Source organism: Malaclemys terrapin, chromosome 24 (genome assembly GCF_027887155.1).
Source record: "Malaclemys terrapin pileata isolate rMalTer1 chromosome 24, rMalTer1.hap1, whole genome shotgun sequence".
In the NCBI taxonomy this organism is placed as follows: Eukaryota; Metazoa; Chordata; order Testudines; family Emydidae; genus Malaclemys; species Malaclemys terrapin.
Window position 1 is genome coordinate 14,758,985 of NC_071528.1, and position 15,527 is coordinate 14,774,511.

At 59.4% G+C, this 15,527-nt stretch overlaps 1 protein-coding gene across 2 annotated transcripts in view; it reads right to left on the minus strand.

The window, feature by feature from the left end:
* The window catches only part of ANO8 (anoctamin 8), a 30,753-nt gene extending 19,914 nt beyond the window's left edge, over positions 1-10,839 (minus strand). Inside the window, exon 1 of one of the 2 annotated variants that reach the window (XM_054013744.1) lies at positions 10,668-10,839. In XM_054013744.1, coding sequence (XP_053869719.1) covers positions 10,668-10,764 — 97 coding nt within the window. In that variant the 5' untranslated portion in view covers positions 10,765-10,839. The remainder of the gene's footprint in view (positions 1-10,667) is intronic. The other variant, XM_054013745.1, reaches the window with a different exon arrangement.
* Positions 10,840-15,527: the final 4,688 nt, after the last annotated feature.

The following is a 15,527-nucleotide window of genomic DNA, read 5'->3' on the forward strand; positions in this document are numbered from 1 at the left end:
CCCAGCTCCATGGCCCAGTCCAGCCCCGGGGGAGGCCAGTCACTGTGGCTCATTCATCTCTCTGAGGCTGACAGGGAAGGGGCTGGCTGGTGCCAGGGGACGGGGTGGGCATCTGGGCTCAGACTCACCCAGCTCCACACCCCAGGGTGCTCTGGGTGGCAGCAGGGCTCCCGAGGAGGCAGGTGCTGTCTGGGCAAACGTGCCCCACACTGCACCAGGCAGGGAGAGGGGAATGACCCTGGGCCTGCCCCGCCCTGGGGAACCGGCTGTGCCTGCTGGCCCAGTGGGGAGCATCGCCAGAGAGGCTGGCTCAGGCCCAGGTGCACACAGGAAGCACCCGCCCTTCCCACCCCCAATGCTAATGGGGCAGCAGAGCCGGGCAGCTCCCAGAACCTGTCCTGAGCCAGGGGCCTGGGGCCGTCTAGGCTGAGGCCTGAACCCCACTAATGGGCTACACCCCTAATCTGGGGTGGGGGGGCCTAGCAGACAGATGGACTGATCCCCGCCCTAGGGACTCCTGGCCATGTCTCTTCTGCCTTTGGCTGGTGACCACCCGCGGCTGCCTGGGCCCTGCCTGGGCTCTGCCCTGCGGCAAGGGGAATCCGGGTCCGGCTGCCTCCCCGGTTCCCTGCCCATCCACAGACACCGAACCCCACTATTCCTTGGCACTTGGCTCATTGCCGTGTGGCCAGGGTGACCTTCCCCGGGAGGCACTGACTGTCCCACAAGCTGACCCAGCCCCCCACCCCCAGGAACCCTCACTGGACCTGATCCAACAGGCCCCTGGCCTGGGAGCAGATCTCTCCCTGAGACGCTGCGCTTGGGAGAGTGAAGGTTTTAGAGAAACCAGCTGGACCCAAGCAGAGCAGGTACAATGGAGGGCGAGTCCCTCCCCCAGCTCTGCCGATGCCACTCAGTCCTGATACGGAGCTCCCCTGCAACCCCAGACCTTGGCCCCTCCCCACCCCCAGCTCTGCCGATGCCCCTCAGTCCTGACCCGCAGCCCCCCTGCAACCCCAGACCTCGGCCCCTCCTCACCCCCAGCTCTGCGATGCCCCTCAGTGCTGACCCGCAGCCCCCCTGCAACCCCAGACCTCGGCCCCTCCCCACCCCCCAGCTCTGCTGATGCCCCTCAGTGCTGACCCGGAGCTCCCCTGCAACCCCAGACCTCGGCCCCTCCCCACCCCCAGCTCTGCCGATGCCCCTCAGTGCTGACCCGGAGCTCCCCTGCTACCCCAGACCTCGGCCCCTCCCCACCCCCAGCTCTGCTGATGCCCCTCAGTGCTGACCCGGAGCTCCCCTGCAACCCCAGACCTCGGCCCCTCCCCACCCCCAGCTCTGCCGATGCCCCTCAGTGCTGACCCGGAGCTCCCCTGCTACCCCAGACCTCGGCCCCTCCTGAGCAAACACCACCAACTGTGCCAAACCGTGCTGCACCTCGGCTGAGACCCACCAAACTCATTTCATGTGACTCAGCTGGGGCCGGTGCACCAGCCCCCGGAGCATTAACCCTTTACCTCCCTCCTCCCCAGGCACAGCTTCCCACTGTCCTCTCAGGGGCTGAGTGCCTCGCTCTCCATCCACTGCCCCGTTCCCTGGGCTGCAGCCCTGTGTGTGGGTGGGAGAGGGGGCGAGAACAGGCCTGAGGCTTCTCCAGTCTGGTGAGTGCTGCTGAAAGGATGCCCTGTTCTAGCTGGGCATGGGCGAAGGCCTCGTTTAACCCCTCGGGCACCATGGCACTCTGCACAGTCCCCTCCGCTCCAGCATAACAAACAGTTTGGCTGCCCTTTACCCCTGGGCCTAGGCACTGAGGTTCCCACGGGCTCCCAGCATGTGTCTGGGGACTGATCCCCATCGGGGGAGAGGGGCTGTGGGGGGAAAGAGAGGCAGATGGTCAGGCACCATGTCCTAGGAGCGAGCGGCCCGTCAGCCTGCGCAGTCATCTCCCCGAGGGGCGGGTGAGGACCCCACATGAGCTAGCTGCTAGAGGCATCGAGGCCCCGAGGCATACACAGGATGGAACAATCCTGAGGTCTGTCCCATCTGCAGGGCCCTCGCTCCGACCTCCTGGCACGGCCAGAGCTCCGTCCTGCAGACACCCGATGCTAGGCAGCCCCATGGCTTGATCTGGCCGGAGCAGGAGCTGGGATGGGGTGGGCTTGTGCCCTGCCCTCACAGGGGGCTGGACTTGATGCTCTTGGGGGTGTTCCTATGACCTGTGAGGGGCAGGAGCCTGGATGCAGGGCTGGTGGCTGGCTTGTGCGATGGAGCTGGGAGCCTGGTCGGGGCAAGCTGGCGTGCTCCGTGACTGCAAACCCTACTCTGGGCCAATGCCGCAGCTCCTGAGGCAGCCTCCCCGGCTCGCAGGGTGCATTCCAGGCCAGGTGCCACATCTGGGCATAGACACCGTCCTAAACCCCATGCCTGTCCTGGCCATGAGACTGCCCTTCTCCCACCCAGGCACGGCTGGCTGGCCACTGTGGGCATGGAACAAAGCAGGGCTCTGAGCGCCTGCCGCCGAGCTCCGGGATGGAGAGCACAAGCCCGGCATTGTGGATGCCCAGGGTTCCTGGGCACAGCTGCAGCAGGGAGGGGGGGCAGGAAGCTGTGGGGAGGGTGGCTGGGAGGTTTCCTGCTCCTGGCCTCCTTAAGATGGGGAGTTCTCCAGGGCTGTAGATTACCCCAGCCCTGAGCGCTACCCCCTGCACTGCACAGACAGAAGGGGCAAGGCTCCCCCCAGGCCCATCGCCTGCTCCTGCCACCCCACCTCGCACCCACCTACCCTTCTGCACCTCTCCCACCCCTCCGCTGTCGCTCTTGCTTTAACTCTGCACGCGCCAGTGGCAATCCCTCTGAGAGTCCCAGGGAGCCAGCCGGGCACCGTCCGGCCCAGGGAGCCAGGGGTTAATCTCAGACTCTATGGCAGGTGTCTGCGAGTCTGTTCCAATGACCTTCCCCCCCCCCCCCCATTTCATTTCAAGTCAAGTCCTTCAAGCTCCAGCTTTGAAGTGAAACAACCCAAACAACCCCACCAAACCCGAGGCGGCGGTTTATCCCATCTCCTAGAACTGGAAGGGACCTTGAAAGGTCATCGAGTCCAGCCCCCTGCCTTCACTAGCAGGACCAAGTACTGATTTTTCCCCAGATCCCCAAGTGGCCCCCTCAAGGATTGAACTCTCAACCCTGGGTTTAGCAGGCCAATGCTCAAACCACTGAGCTATCCCTCCCCCCTTTTATGAAAAATCTTGGCTCCTTTAATCAGCGACAGCCCTCGGTGTGAGGCCCACAGCAAGAACAGCCCTGAAGCATGCCAGTGCCATGCGCCCGCTGTCCCTGCAGCCTGGTTCCTGGCTAGGATCTCCAATACTAGCAGCATCTTGCTTTTCACTTCTCCTAGAAACGCTGGAGATGGACGGGGAATAAGATCTGACTTCCCACTGGATCATTTCATCCCTAAGGGAGACGTTCACCCCGTGCGAAGGGGCTGGCGGCACAAGCGCTAGATGAAGTTGACAAAGTCTGTGTATGGGACACTTAAGTCCCATTTAAGACCAGAGTTTAAGTGGGACTGGCGTGGTGTCTAACCTTGTACTGACCCTCACCTTCTCAGTGCCTGGCAAACTAGAGGCAGGGATCACTTCCTGCTGTCGCTAAAATGCAGCCACCTCTGGGGTGGAACGAGTGGCAGCTCTTTAACAGCTGCAGAGCAATGCTACCCAACAGTTTGGGACAGTGAATGAAGGTAAAGCCTGCAACAGGTTTGATAACCGGACAAATGGGTGCATTTTACAGACAGGAGACTCCACCATGATTGTCTGTAAATTTTTGCACCTTGTAACGATACAGTAGATGAATAAGATTAGCTAAGTAATATACTGCATGTTAATATATAGTTCCAGACAAGGGTGCGGCCTCTGGTAAACAAAAGAGACAAAGCCGGAACTCAAGCTGGGTGGAAGCCTTTTGTAAACTAAAGATGCAAACAACAGCTGTGTAACACTTGTGATTCCATGTCACATGACAGACTCCAAGTGCTTCATTGAGCTGGTCATGGAAATCAGGGTAGTTTGAAAGGACAGAGAGATGTTGGACACAAGAGCCTCCTGTTCTAGAGAGGGCAGGAGCAGGAATGGCAATGGAGACAGTGTTGCCTAGTGGACAGAACACTGGACTAGCCTAAGGGCATGGGCTCAAGTCAGTGGCAGGCCTGGGAATTGATGGGTGACAATGGGAAATCACGTCCCCTTCCTGTGCCTTGGTTTCCCCATCTGCAAAATGGGGATAAATGATACTCCTTTGTAAAGCGCTTTGAGATGAAAAGTACAAGGATTCTTCTTAATTCCTTGATCAGTTTTTCTTGTAACAAATTGCAGGCCAGCTCCTCCATGGCTATCAGCAGATGCAGCACCGCAGCTCCAACGGAGTTACTCCCACAGGCTACCTCACACCAGCTGAGGATCCGGCCCCACCACAGGGAACTTCACAAAGAGCATTGTTTGAAGTGAAGTCTTTGGCTCTCGAGCCGAGAGGCCATCTGAACGGGGGACGAGGGCTTGTGTCGGCGGCTCTGCCTGACAGCTCCTCTGATCAGACCTGACGTGGGAGCGATGTCTGGAGGAACTGCGTGATAGTAAAAAAACAACCCAGAGGATTCCTTGGTACCGACATCCAGGAGAGACTGCAGAGAATGGGGTGCAGCACCAGCACCCAATTGTAGATGGCTGCACTTCCCCCCACCCCCCATCTTGCCTTGTTCATGCAAATACCTTGTTTACGGACCAGCAGAGGAACATAAGAAACTGCCACATCAGAACAGCACATGGTGCATCAAGCCCAGCATTCTGGCTCTGACGCTGGTCAATACTGGTGGGTGCACGCCATGCACCCAATTACCTGATATTGCAGAAGACATTTCTTCCTGGCCACAGCCAGCAATCCGTTTATGCCCTGGAGCATGAGGGTTGAGAGACTTTGCGCTGCAGTTAGCCACGGCCACGCTAAGCAGAATAAAATCCTCGGTCTTTGGTGCTGAGGGATCCTGCATGCGACAAAGTGATCTGCAGGGCCGAAATGCAGTCACCTCTGGGGTGGGACGTGGCAGCTGAGCAGGAAGCGAGGAAGAATCCTGCATCCAGCAGCGCTCGGGGTTGGCTGGCAGTGGAGCCCGGTGCTGGAATCCTGCCTGGTGAGCTGCCAGGGACCCCGTTGGGGCACAGACATGGTAGCAGGGTTATAATGAAACCGTGGGCTCCCTTGTATGTCAGTGACTCACATGTCGGCCTGTCTGGCGTCCACATCATTGCCGCCGTCTGGTTCGTTAAGGTCCCTGATCGATGCGCGGTAACGAGGCTGCTTGTCACTTTCCCCATGTCTGTGGGTTTCTCTTGCCCCATCCCCAGCTCCCCTGACCAGAAGCAGCAGCTGCAGATCCCGCAGCTCTCTCCGGGAAGCTGACCCTTCCTCCAGCGCTCTCGGCATGGGCACCGCAGCCCTCTCTCCGGTGGGAGGGGGAAGCCACGTGACTGCAGAGCCCCCCTGAAGGCGGGAGTTAGCGGCCGCGGCGCGGGCTGCGCGTGACAGAGCTGGGTCTGAAGGCTGGATCCCGTCTTTGGCTCCCAGGCCAAAGTCATCGTCCTCGTAGGAGTCATGGTGCTGATGGGAGATGCTGGGACTGAACAGGCCACGGTGACTGACGCTGTTCCCCCTGCGGGGGATCCTTGGGGGCCCGTTGGCGGGGCGCTGTACGGAAAGATCGGCTGTACCGCACCTGACACGGGAACAGAGGCCTCTCGTCTCCAAGGGGCCGATCCGCCAGCGCCCAGCTCCAGTGCAATAAAGAGAATGACTGTCCCTGCCCTGGACCCTGCCCAACAAACGCCGTTCTGCTTTGCTCCTCCCTGCAGCAGATGTGGCTCTTGCAGAACCTGGCCTGGCCTCTGAGCCCAGCCCCCAGTCGGTCTCCTGCTAATCCACCCGGCTTTCCGCTTCGCACCCCATTGCTGGAATCGGACTGCCCCCAGCCCTGGGAAACAGCTCCCAGCCCGACTCCCTCCGCACGGGGCTGAGGACCCAGCTGGGCTCCCAGAGGAGGTGGGGGCAGCACACCCTGCCTGGGAGAGCCGGACCCTTTCCTTTCCAGCCACCAGAAAAGCTGCTTATATCGGCAGCAGCCCAGCTGTGGAGCCGCTCGTGCCCCTGGGATCGGACCGATCACAGCCTGTGGTGATGGGGACGCTGGGACGCAGACACAGAGAGCTCGGGGACCACCGGGTCGGATGCCCGAAGAGAAGCAGGGACCAAGCAGCCCTAAGAGTCCAGGTTCTGGACTAACCACCCAAGGGTGTTCGGAAGCAGAGGGCTCCCTGCTGGAACTCAGTGATGATAACCGATTGAACGTGAACTCTGATCTTTGTGCTCTGAAAGCCCAAGCTCCTATCCCTTGAGCTAAAGGAAACTCGCCACTCGCCATTAGCTGTATAGGGCCTATGACACACAGATGAGCAATTTAGTTCCACCCAATAGAGGGCAGCGGTGTGCACACACCTCCCATTCAACTCGCTGCACTACATTCATCACGCTACTTAGCCTGAAGGATCCACAGAGCCTTATAAAGAGTCACTACCCAGTAATTTAGGACAGGAAGTGAAGGCAGCTCCTGCATGCAGTCAACACCACCCTGGGGATTTGGGTGGAAGGCTGGAATCAGCCTATGTTGGAATTGGCCCCCTCCTACTGCCGAGTGGGGTGGTACCAGCAGCAGCCCCAGGAGTGTCCTACTCCGGCGCTGACCCAGCCCAGCGGGAGCTTTGAACCCCTGCCCTAGGGCAGACCATCCCAAGAGCCTCCCTCTCCCCCTGACAAAGCAAGGAGCCGCTAAGGCAGTGCCAGCACACTGGGATGTTCACATGGGCACGGCTTTAAAGCGAGCTGAGTCCGGGCACGGGATGGAATTCATGAATAAGCTACACCCAGAGCGGTGGCTTCAGCAGCTGGGAATCCTCCTCCACCATGTTCCCAGCCACATGGAAGAGGTTTGCTTGGCAAAGAGGCTCCAGCCCTAGGGGGCTTTCCAGGCATTCCCACACTAGCCATTTACTGATTTACCAGCCCAGAGCCAAGTCCCAGCAGTGCCACCCCAGAGGAGAGAGCAGGTTAGAGGAAAGAACTCCTGATGGTTAAAGAAACAGCCCCACATCTCCGGCTCCGTGTCCCCATCCTGCTTCGTCTCCCTGCCGGGTTCTCTCTGTTTCTAACTGCCTCATTTCTGGTGTCTTGGCTTCTCTTCCAAACGCAGCCCTTCCCCATCTCTGCAGGGAGGAAACTCGCTTCTCAGCTTTGCCTGGATCCCAAGTACATTTGTTTTCTTGAGCTTCTTCCAGATCTTGATTCCTAACGAGATCCTGTTCACCACAACTAGGAAACGGAGAAATAAACTCCTGCCCGCGGCAAACCTGAGCGAGAATAAAGTCATGCCCAAGGGCGCTGCCTTCACAGGCAAACAGCAGCAGCTGGGGCATTGCTAGGGATGGATGCTGCCCGTTGTCTGGCTGACGATGCTTTGCCTGGATTGTACACAGCACTTTCCACGTGATGGCTTTGAATGGCAGGAGAGTCTCATCCCTGGTTTACGGATGGGAAATCTGAGGCAGGAGCAGGACGGGGCCTCCCCCAGAATCGCAGACCGAGCAAGTGGCAAGAGTTGGAAACTGCACCCAGAAGTCCAGAGTCTCACTCCCCACCGCTGCTGAAATCACTAGAGAACCCAGGAGTCCTGACTCCAAGCCCCTGTGCTGTGAGCACACTCAAAGCCCAATAGAGCCCCGATCTCCTGCCAGACCTGGGGCCGGAAGCTGGGGTTCCCCTGCCCAAGGGGCAGATGGGGCGAGAGCTGCTTGCCCTTTCAGTCTCACTGCTGGAGGAGGTTTGGCCCAAGCCCGCATGGCAGAGTCTGTAGGGACGCAGAGATCCAAGCCACGAGCACACGCTGCTTATGCCTAAGGCCAGCGCGGGTCCAGGGTGGCCGGGTTCCAAAAGATCTCTGCACTGCAGGAGCGGGGAGCCGGCTCAGCCAGGCCCAGGGGTCTCCACCCCACAAAATGAAGCCCCCCAAGCCCAAGCTGCGATTCCAAGGAGCAGATTCCTCGCACCAGGCGGGATGAGCTCATCCTCCTGCCAATCATGAATTATTAAAGCTTCGCTCCGAGAGTGGTGATTACAGGCTGCGAAACAAAGGGCTCCAAGCGGGCAGGCAGGCAGGCGGCCCTGCTCTGGGAAGGCAGGGGTGTGTGCTACTCATCCAGATGCACACGCCACTCACACGCATGCACACTCACATGTACAGGCATGCTGACCCACGCGGTCACAGATAGGCACCCGCCAGCACTCAGACCCCCTGCACCCACCAGCACACACACTAGGGTAAGCCAGTACACGTGCATACAGAGACACACGCTAAGTGTGCATGTGAACATACGTGCCTGGATGTGAACACGCCTCCCAGGCCGGTGTGGAATGGGAGCACGTATGTGATGGGGAGGTGAGAGTCCCCAGGACTAGCGCGGCTGCTGTCTGTGATTCGGACTTTCTGCTTTGGCCGCGCAGGCTGGGCAGAGCTCCACTCTCTGGCAGTGAATGAACAAAACCTCCCCCACCACCCCTGCAAGGCAGAGCCCCCTGCAACCACCCAGCTGGGAAGGGGCCCAAGGCCTTACATTTCCCCCCAAGCCAGCACCATCTCTGCTTCTGGGGGTTGGGCCCTGCTCCCTCCCTGGTACAATGGGACATCCAAAGCCGGCCTCCTCCCAGGTTCATTTCCAGCTCCCACTGCGGGAGACGGAAACTTAGCGCAGGAAAGTCCTGCCAGAGCCCAGCTGCCCTCAGTGCTGAGTCTGCCGCTGCGTCATGCCTGGCTCGGTCCCCCCTGCGATCAGGGTGAGCTCCCCTGGCTCTACGGAAGGAGCCTGTGCGCCAGTCCCTAGCTCCCAGGAAGCCCCACCGCTCCATCACAAAAGCCTCGTGAATAGCGCGTCTTTCTGGGTAATGTCATTGTTTCTCCCGTGGCAGGATCATGTGCCAGGCAGCGAGGTTTGCCCCACTCCTGTTCCAGGCCTTGGAGAGATCCTTGGTGCAGGGGGCCGAACAGGGAATAATAATGGATCTCAAAGCGCTTTATGAACCTGAATGGAGCAAACCTGACGACTGCCCCCCCACCCCAGCAGGTAGGTAAATATTATCCCCACTCTACCCATGCACAGGGGGGGTGGCGTGATTTTGTCCAAGGTCACGGAACAAGCAAGTGGCTGAGGCAGGAAAAGAACCCAGGAGTCCTGACTGCCAGCCCCCAGCTCTAACCATGCTCCATCCCAGAGACTAGAACAGAATCCAGGCGTCTCAACTTTCACTGCTCCCTGCTCTAACCCCTCGACATTTCCTTCCCTGAGCGGGGGCATAGAACCCAGGAGTCCTGGTTCAGTCCCCCTGTGAGAACAGACACAACAGCACCGCTGACAGCTCCCTGCAGAGCCCATGAGACAAGACCAAATTCTAGTGTCAGTTCCACCACCGCAATTCGGGACTCACTCCCCTGGTGCCGGTGAAGTGACTCCAGATTACACTCCTTGTGTAAATGGGAGCGAAACCTGGCCTTCTAGAAATAACCGGCCATGCTCAGTGCTGGCGTGACTCCCTTGGAGTCAATGAACTCTTTTGGGCTTGAAACCTCCCATTCATGCCGGGGGCTGACTCGGGGCTTTAACGCTGGTTTAGCTGCATCTCCCTCTCCCATTCATACCACCCTGTCACCCGGCTCCCGTGCAGCTAACCTTGGGCTCGCCAGATTAAGGTCACGGAAGCCGCAGAGCGCTTTGGTACCAATACATCACCAGCCCCAGCCCCCCAGGGAAGCCCAAGGCAGCTCTTTGACACCCAGCGCTGCTGTTTACTAGGTTCTAATCGCCAATTACGCTGCCACGGACGCCCAGTTCCTAGGAGGACATAAATTAGGTCACTCTTCATGCGCCCGCATCTGTCTGGGAATTTCAGTTGCAGGGTTTTTCTCTTATCACAGAGCCCTGCGGCTGCCCCCCACTTCTCCCCACGTTGAGCCCTTTGGATCCGAGCAGAACCACAACCCCGACGGGGCCCTGACCGCCACACGGGCCAAGGCGCTGAGCACGTCCGGGGGAGACCACATGGACCAGGGCATTTTAGGACCAAACCCCCCCCCCCAATCCTGCCTTGAAGGAGAATTTCTGCCCCCCCCCCCCCGCCTAGCTCTCCCCCAACTCTGCTCCCCAAAGTCCTGCTGGCTTCATTGACAGCAGCCGGGTGGCATCTGCAGGGAGCGCTCCCCCCCCCCAAATCCTGCACACGGTCAATGGGGAATGGCCCAAAGCAGAGGCAGGACCGACCCCCCCAACCCCCCTTGCCTTGGCTGTCTCTCCCCGGGGCTGCTGGCAGCGTGTGCGCGGGGGCCAGGCAGGGACCCTGCAAAGGCGCTTTCGGGGAGCGGCTGCTCCAGCCCCCAGGGGAGGCGCAGCCGGGCCCCCTTGCTGGGGGAGAGGACGGGGGGGGGGATTTCACCGCAGCGCTGCAGGGGCCGGCCCCGCTGGGGCCCCCCAGGGGTGGGGCCCCCCCAGGACCCCCCAGGACCCCACGCACTAGCCTACCCAAGACCCCGGCCGGGGCCGGCTCCGCGTCCGCCGGGGCTCGCCTCTGCCGCTCGCCCTCCTGCGAGCCCGGGGCTGGCGCGCCCGTCTCGGGCATCCTGGCGAGCCGCGGCCCGGGGGCTCAGCGGGGCTGCGGCGGGGGGTGTGCGGGGGGCCCCGCCCGCGCCATGGGGGCTCCGCTCCGGCTCCCCGCTTGTCCTCGCGCGCCCGGCCGCGGCGCCCCGAGCCGGGGAGGGGACAAAGGAGGCGCGGCGAGGCGAGCGGCAGGCGGCTGGGTGAATAGTCTGGTTGGCCTCCGCCGCCCCAGCGCAATCCGGGAGTATGGGGGGGGGAGTATATGGGGGTAGGTGCGGGAGGGGGGGCTATGGGGCGGGGGAGGGATGGAGGTAGGTGGGGGAGCGGTAGGGATGGGGTGGGAGTGTAGCTATGGGGTAGGGGAGGGATGGAGGTAGGTGGGGGGAGCGGTAGGGATGGGGGTGGGAGTGTAGCTATGGGGGTAGCTGCAGGAAGGGTAGCTATGGGTTCAGGTGGGGGGAAGGGTAGGTATGGGGGTAGGTTGGGGAGGGGTAGGTGGAAGGAGGGGTAGGTATGGGGTTAGGTGGCGGGATGGGGGGTGGGGAGGGGTGGATATGGGAGTGGATGGATGGATGAACAGAGCCGTAGGTATGGGGGGATGGATGGATAAAGAGGAAGGTATGGGGGTGGATGGATGAAGGGATAGGTATGGGAAAATGACTTTCCCAGTATCACACACAGCAAAGCATTGGCAGAGATGGAAGTTGAACCTGGGAGTCCGGATCTCAAGTCCTCCTCTCTAAGCATCAGATAATAATCCCCCTTTTTTGCCCAGTGTCAGAGGCAGAGAGTCAGGGGCAGAGCGGAGAGAAGGACCCAGAAGTCCTCACTCCCAGCCCACCCTTCTCTAGCCCCTGGACTCCACTATCCTCCCAAATCTGGGGACAGGACCCAGAAGCCCTGAATCCCAGTCCCCCTGCTCTAACCACCAGGCAATACTCTTTCCCTCTCCCCCCACCCCCCCAGTCTTATGGCTTGGTATTCCTGCCTTGACCTGATATTGCTTTCAGCCCTAGAGGTCATGCAGTTATTTCTAGAGCCGAGCTAGTGTGGAAATACATGCAGGTAACCTGACCTGGGCTACAGAATCTTTAATGATCCATTTATAAATCTTTTCTGATCCCCTGCTGTAGCATGTCTCAGCACCTCTCTGTCCCCCTTGCAGCTCCATGGGGAGATTCTGGGGGCCCAGGCTGTGTAACTCCTTTCGAAGCCATCCGTAACTACGGGCCTAAATCTCACACCCTTACTACCATCTCTTGCTTTAATGCAGCCCCCTGTGCATGGGCCATGGGCCATAGGTAAATATTACACCACTCTGTACTTGCCAGCCTAGAGGGTCGCGCTTTCCAACGCAGGCACCTGGTTTTGAGACACAGTTACAGGGCTGGGTGTTCGTGTTCTGCAGGCTCCATGATATATGAGAATGTGGCTGTTGCAATTGGTATCAAAAGCAAGTCTGGCCCAATTTCTTCAGTGCTTTAAGCAGCCCATTGGCAGCTATTCTAGTGTGGCACTTTTGGTGCCAGATCTGACCGAGACAATACGGCCCCACAAAGGGGAATCTTTTTATATATATATTTTGGTGGGGTTGGGTCTTAGAAAGATGGGGAATGGGGAATGGGGTACAGGGCCCTTCGCCTCTCCAGAGAGCACAGCCTCAGGTCAGGGGACCTGACTGACCCCAAGAGTGTGTGCATGGGAATGGGATATGGAGTCTTTCACCAGTAGGGGGTGCCAGTTCTAATCCCACCCCAAACTGGGGGGACTGGCTGGCTCAGGGGGACCAGGGACTGGGTATAGGGTCTTTCCCCTCTAGGGCACCAGTTCAGCCCAGTCTGTCTAAGCTGTCTCAAACCCGAGCTCCTGACCAGTCTGGGTGCCGGCAGGTGAGTGCGGCAGGCGTGGTTAGACAGACAGAGCAACAAGGTGTTAATCAAAGACCAAAATCTCTCTGCTTGCTGCCATAACAAACATTGACAATCGCGCCACAAACCAAACAGTGACAGAACCGCCCCCGCAGCAGCCCAGGAGTCCTTCTGCGCGTTTACAGTGAGGCATGGGTGCTTATTTCCCACCCCCCGGGGTTAGAATTGCCTCTGGTTGCTCAGGACAGGGAGCGGGGCTCAGGGCTCCAGCAGGGCATCGTGTGTTAGCAAATGCCCCTGTAAGCTGTGACTTGGGCTTCCTTTTCCCCCATCCCTGGGGCCAACCTTTCCCAGAACTTCCTGAATTATTCAGACCCATTATGGGAGGGATCGGTGCCAGAAAAGATTTCCGGGGAACTGCAGTGTGAGTGCGTGAAGTTATTTAGAACGGCTATTTGATGTTAGGATGGGGTTTTTGGTGGGGAGGGTACATGTGGGAGGTGTGTTTGTGTGTCATGACTGGCCTGTATGCACATGCACCATAGTGAGTGTGGGGAACATATCCTGGCTGTGTTTGATGTGGGGATGGTTGCATGTGTGTACATACCATGTGCGGTAGATGGCATGTGTAGGAGTGCGGGGGTGTATGTGACCTGGGGTGTGTCTGTTTGTGTGTGGCCATGAGACACACTGTGTGTGTGTGTATCTGGTGTATCATCTTAAACATGTGTGAAACCTGCCTGCAGAGGGAACTGGGTCAGGGCGCTGCCACCTGAATCACCCTCCTCTGCTGGGAACCCCAGATCCTGTCTGTTTAGGATGGCGGGGGGTGAGGTGTATCTGTGGGGCTGGCTGCACGGTCTCCCTTGGGAAACACTCTTTTAGCCAAGTATTCCTCAGCTTTGCACAGAGAGACCTGGCCTGGGGATGGGACTCCATGTACTTGGTTATATGACTCAGGATCTCTGGGGCAGGGACTGCCTCTTATTGTGTCTGGCATCACCCGGCACAGACGGACCCTGAGCTCTCGGTTGAGGCCTCTACTTATGGCCAGGACACAGTTATAATGCTAGTAAGTCCTGACCTGGGGGAATCGCCCTGGGATTGGGGTGCATGATGGCGCTATGGCTCTATCCCGCCTTTCCCTGCTCTGATCTCTACAGTGCTCATCTGGGCCGGCCAGCCCCCCTCGGGGCCTTCTCTGACTGGGAGGTAGGAAAGTGCTGTTAGTGACCTTATAGCGAGGGGGAAACTGAGGCACAACACTCACCTGCGGGTACAACTAGAGGCAGGAATTGGACCCAGGCATCCTGGCTCCCAGTCCTCTGTTCTAACTCCTAGATCCACCCCCAGCTCAACAGCGCTGCCTCAAGCTCCCTCTCTGTGCTGGGCGAGGGGCTCCCACAGCTCCTACGTCCTAGGGCTGGGGAGGCAGGGGGCAGCCCAGGGCGGCATGAGCTGGGCAGGCAGCCCCCAGCCTGGCTGGTCCACCTCCTGCCAGCCACACACCAGCCACCCTGGAGATAAATTCTATGGTTCACAGATGCAGCTCGCTGCGGGAGGCTGCCTTTTCCAAGTGGGCGAACGACTAGCCTTTGAGAGGCGACACCAGAGCCCGCAGCGGGCCAGGGCATTGTGTAGCAGCGAGCGGAGAGCACGGGGTGCGCTGGGCTGGTGGATCCCCATTTTACTGGTGCCTGTGTGATAGCCAAGAGTCAGCACTTTAAAGCCGGGCTGATGGGGGCTGCTCCGGAGAGTAGCAGAGGAATCCCCGAAGATCCCAGCTCATGTACATCCCCAGCCCTGGCTGTGGAGGGGCAGAAAACATTGTATAAATGACCCTTTCTCTGTCTCCTCGGCTTCCTCTCCAGGTACTTCACAATCCCGAACGGATCTGTCCTCACAGCACCTCCGGGGGATGGAGGCGCAGGGTGGACAAAGGCCTGGCCTGTACTAACAAGTCCCACCCCTGAGAGCCGTAGCAGTGTCGAGGAACAGATAGATGGGCCCAGCCCCCAGTGCAGGTTGGATTGTGGCCCCCTCCTACAGCAGCACTGCCTGCAGCAGTATCCTTCCCTGCCTGGCACCGTAACTCTGATTGTCACCCTTTGGAGGGGAGGCCGGGGAGCAGGGCGCAGGACTGGAGAGCATGCCAACCCTGCACTCACCCCCCACAGCAGAGGCTCCTATGTCCCGCAGGCTGGGCTTGGCCTCTTGCTCCGGAAGTTGCAGCCTGGTGTGTGGAGTTGCAGTCCCACTCAGGTTTGGCACCAAACCTGACCCGTGCTGCGCCCCCAGGGGCTAGGTTGCAATGCCTAGTGCAGGGTGTCAGGCCACATGGCGGGACACCGGAGCCAGTGCTCTGGGGCGAGTCACAAATGCAGAAAAAAGTCACAGGCAAACGGGAAACGCACACACTCCGGGACTTGTTTTTGCGCCGTGACAGATCTGCAGCCTTAATAATAATACAAACCTTGGAGCCTTCCGGGGCTCTCTCAGTTGCATGGGACCCTGAGCACCTAAACTGGCTGCACCGGCTGTTTTCTGCCAGGGAGATGTAGCTGCGTTGACCTACCGCTGCTCGGGCAGGTGGAGTTCCTACAGTGATGGAAACCCTCTGTCGCATAGTCTGCGTCTACACTACAGCTGTAACATACACTGACCCCAGCCCCTAGGGGACTTGCCCCAAAGGACTCTGGGTTCTTGAGTCCCAGTTTAGTGCCCACTGGACCAGTCTTCCTACCCCAGACCTTTGGAGTCCCAGGTATTTCCTTGGTCCTCAGACACCAGCTCTGACTACTGTTGTCCCTGCAGGGAGAGAGCCGGGTTCGGTCCTGTCCTGCAGGGCTCTGGTCTGTCTTGCCCAGTGTTAGCGGAGCTCCCGACTTCTCCCCAGCTCCACCCTCTTTATTCTCTC